Here is a 4397-nt window from a genome sequence, read left to right as displayed (position 1 = left end):
ATTGTTTTGTTTTAATCGCAGATCTATGCTCCGTTAGGCGGAGTTTCATAGTTCTTGCGGTTTCTCCAACGTAACCTAAGTTACATGGACACAATATCAAATAAACAATATTGGTTGTATTGCATGTCCACAGTTCCTTAGCCTGTATTTGTACTTTGTTGAATGTGAATGTCTCACCTGATATTATGCCATCGCAAGATTGGCATGTGCCATATCTGGAGGTGCCCTTAATGGCATTTTCTCCATTTAGTGATTTCTGTACAAAGGGGACAATATTGGTAGTTCCACTGAAACGTGATCTAACCACTAGATCTTTCAGATTTTTGTTGCGTCGATGCGCAAACATGGGTTTTGGTAGTTTTGGTTGTGTCGGTTCTATATTTAATAGATGCCAGTTTGAGTTGATGATCTGTCTGACTGTGGCATTTAGAGGAGAGTGCTTTGCTATGCAGACCAACTTTTGTTCTTTCTGTTGTTTATTTGAATTCAGAAGAGCATCACGATCAAAGTATCTTGCTCGCTTATATGCCTCACGTATTAAACGATTCGGATATCCGCGAGCAAGAAATTTCTTTCATTTTTACAGCCTGAATATCATAATCTTTAATGTTTGTGCAGTTTCGCCGCACTCTCAAAAACTGTGAAAATGGTATCCCATCCTTCTGATTTCTCGGATGGTAGCTACCAAAATGGAGTAGCGTGTTCCTTGCTGTTGACTTAGTATACAAGTCAACCGTCAGATTCTTGGATTCATTTTTGATATATATGTCAAGGAATTCCACTTTTGTAGCATCAACTTGTGCAGTGAAACGGAGATTACTATCTGCTAAATTAATCCATTCTAGAAATTCTTGTAGAGTCTGTTCCCCATTGGTCCATATAAAAAATATATCGCCAATAAACCGGTACCAATGGGAAACAGACTCATAGAATGGTGCCATCTCGTTGTGTATGTGATGAAATTCAAACCTAGCCATATAAATATTGGTTATCGATGGGGCCATTGCTGCCCCCATGCTTACGCCTTTTGTTTGTTGGTACATATGTTCTCCAAATTGGAACACATTTTCTTCAAGTGCCCTGACCCAGGAAGTTGAACTGTATCAGGGGGTCCTTGCTGTCTCGCATATCTTTGTAATACGAGGCCATGTCCCATTGGAACAGAAGTCATTAGGATTATTTAGGGTGGAGCCAAGAATGGTTTGCATATGGCTGGCCTTGTCTGTAGTTACACAAAGACTAGAGAATGATGTGGCGGGATGTTGCCGAGATGAACTACCAGTTCATCTATCACCTTTAGTTTTTCTCAATGATCAGCCCTACGTGGCACAGAACATATGTTGGTCCCATATAGACCTACGACAAAGGGACTCCTGCTGCAGGCCCCTGGTGAGGCTTATTAAGGCTGGAAACAGTTTGAGGTTACAAACATTCCTGAATCTAGCAGCGTGGCCTCAAAGTTCAAGATCAATGGCCTTTGTGGGTCAGAGCCATGGCTTATAAACACTCAGGGAGCAAAACACGCTGAATGGAATGAGGCCACGAATAGTTACAAAAGGATGAGGTTAATTCAAGCATTTCCATCCCTCGCTGTGTGCTTTTCTCAGTAGAGGGTTTGTTGGACAATCAATGGAGTGGAGTCTTTGTGGCTGCTTCATGTAAATGTTTTGAGATGCTGAAAGCTCCTCCTCAGGGTTGACAGTGAGAACCTTTTATTCTCCCACATTGTCTCTCCTATGTAGAAAGGTTACATTTACAACTGAAGTTTTTGTCACATTGAGAGCACGGGTAATTTCCTTTCTCGTTGTGCTTTCTCTCTTGTGGACTGAAATTGAATCTCCAGCAGACGCTTCCCAGGCATTTAGAACAATGACAAGGTTTTTTACAGGTAAGTTCTCCCAAATTGAGTGAGACCAGATTTCCGACTGAAACTTTTCCAGCATTCAGAGAGCTAATAAGGTCTTTCCCCAGTGTGAGTTCTTTCATGTCTAGTGAGAGTCTTTTTCAGTTGGAAGCTTTTCCAGCATTCAGAGCACTGATACGGTTTGAGCCCAGTATGGATTCTCTCATGTTGAGTTAAACTGGATTTGTCACAGACACTTTTCTGGCATTCAGGGCACTGATAAGTTTTTGTCCAGTGTGGGTTCTTTCATGAGCAATTAAACTGGATCTATACTTGAAGTTGTTTTGGCACTCAGAGCACTGATACGGTTTGAGCCCAGTGTGGGTCCTTTCATGTACAGTAAGGTTGGATTTCTGATTGAAGCTTTTCCGGCATTCAGAGCACTGATAAGGTTTTTGCCCAGTGTGAGTTCTCTCATGTGTAGAGAGATTTATTTTCTTACTGAAGCTTTTCCAGCATTCAGAGCACTGATACGGTTTGAGCCCAGTGTGGATTCTCTCATGATGAGTTAAACTGGATTTCTGACTGAAACTTTTCTGGCATTCAGGGCACTGATAAGTTTTATGTCCAGTGTGGGTTCTTTCATGAACAATTAAACCGGATCTATCCCTGAAGTTGTTTTGGCACTCAGAGCACTGATACGGTTTGAGCCCAGTGTGGGTCCTTTCATGTACAGTAAGATCGGATTTCCGAGTGAAGCTTTTCCAGCATTCAGAGCACTGATACGGTTTGAGCCCAGTGTGGATTCTCTCATGTTGAGTTAAACTGGATTTCTGACTGAAACTTTTCTGGCATTCAGAGCAGTGATAAGGTTTCTGTTCAGTGTGAGTTATTTCATGTCTAGTGAGAGTCATTTTCAGTTGGAAGCTTTTCTGGCATTCAGAGCACTGATACGGTTTATACCCAGTGTGGGTTCTTTCATGTCGAGTAAGGCTGAATTTCTGACTGAAGCTTTTCCAGCATTCAGAGCACTGATACGGTTTCTGCCCAGTATGTATTCTCTGATGTAGAGTTAAACCGGATTTCTGATAGAAACCTTTTTGGCATTCAGAACACTGATACAGTTTATGCCCAGTGTTTGTCATTTCATGTTCAGTAAGGTTGCCTTTCTGACTGAAGCTTTTCCAGCTTTCAGAGCACTGATAAGGTTTTTGTCCAGTATGAGCTCTCTCGTGGTGAGAGAGAGCTGATTTACTACTGAAGCTTTTCTGGCATTCAGAGCAGTATAACAATTTATGCCCAGTGTGGGTCCTTTCATGTACATTAAGGCTGGATTTCTGACTGAAGCTTTTCCAGTATTCAGAGCACTGGTAAGGTTTTTGTCCAGTGTGAGTTACCTGATGTTGAATCAGACTGCCAATAAAACTGAAGCTTTTTTGGCACGTGGAGCACTGATATGGTTTTTGTCCAGTGTGGGTTCTTTCATGTGCAGTAAGGCTGGATTTCTGACTGAAGCTTTTACAGCATTCAGAGCACTGATATGGTTTGTGTCCAGTGTGGGTTCTTTCATGTACCGTAAGGCTGGATTTCTGACTGAAGCTTTTACAGCATTCAGAGCACTGATACGGTTTATACCCAGTGTGGGTCTTTTCATGTACAGTAAGGTTGTATTTCTGACTGAAGCGTTTCAAGCATTCAGAGCACTGGTAAGGTTTTTGTCCAGTGTGAGTTACCTGATGTTGAATCAGACTGCCACGAAAACGGAAGCTTTTTTGGCACGTGGAGCACTGATATGGTTTTTGTCCAGTGTGGGTTCTTTCATGTACAGTAAGGCTGGATTTCTGACTGAAGCTTTTCGAGCATTCAGAGCACTGATAAGGTTTTTGTCCAGTGTGAGTTCTTTCATGTATAGTGAAATTGAATTTGCTACAGAAGCTTTTACAGCATTCAGGGCACTGATATGGTTTGTGTCCAGTGTGGGTTCTTTCATGTACCGTAAGTCTGGATTTCTGACTGAAGCTTTTCGAGCATTCAGAGCACTGATAAGGTTTTTGTCCAGTGTGAGTTCTTTCATGTACAGTAAGGTTGGATTTGAGACTGAAGCCTTTCTGGCATTCAGGACACTGATAGGGTTTTCGTCCAGAGCTAGTTTTCTCATGTTTAGTGAGGTGGGATTGATAACTAAAGCTGTTCTCACAGTTATTGCTCTTATTCGAGTTGTTTGTTTCTCCAAGTTGGGTTTGTTCCTGAATACACGTCATTTTAAGACTGAATCTGATTTCTGATTGTGTACATGTTTAAGTTACAACTCAGCATTAACTTCTAAAATACATTTCAGATGCTCTTCTTAACATTTGTATTTAACTAATGATAGTTTTTACCTGGAGATCATTTTCCTACCTTTAAAGGCACTGATCTAACTTGTTCTATTAACTTTCACTGAGGAGCCCCTTGTATTGATTAAGAGACCTCTCATGGATTCATTTTCTCCAAGTTATGCCCGCGTGAATTTTCTCTTGTTTAATTAGTCTCATTTAGTGATTCTGTTTTATCA

General features: G+C 41.2%; 1 protein-coding gene across 1 annotated transcript; it reads right to left on the bottom strand.

Annotated features, from left to right (window-relative positions):
• Nucleotides 1-1748: 1748 nt before the first annotated feature.
• Nucleotides 1749-4184, bottom strand: LOC147738056 (uncharacterized). Its single transcript, XM_086952106.1, has 4 exons — nucleotides 3838-4184; nucleotides 3212-3516; nucleotides 2177-3154; nucleotides 1749-2099 (listed from the first exon to the last, which is right to left on the bottom strand). The coding sequence occupies exons 1-4, from the start codon at nucleotides 4102-4104 to the stop codon at nucleotides 1952-1954; spliced, it is 1698 nt and encodes a 565-aa protein (XP_086808232.1). The 5' UTR covers nucleotides 4105-4184; the 3' UTR covers nucleotides 1749-1951.
• Between the last annotated feature and the right edge of the window lie 213 nt (nucleotides 4185-4397).

This window comes from Lissotriton vulgaris, chromosome 1_1 (assembly GCF_964263255.1).
Source record: "Lissotriton vulgaris chromosome 1_1, aLisVul1.2, whole genome shotgun sequence".
Taxonomy (NCBI): Eukaryota; Metazoa; Chordata; class Amphibia; order Caudata; family Salamandridae; genus Lissotriton; species Lissotriton vulgaris.
The sequence above is the reverse complement of the archived record's forward strand: the minus strand, read 5'-3'. Positions and strand labels throughout refer to the sequence as shown.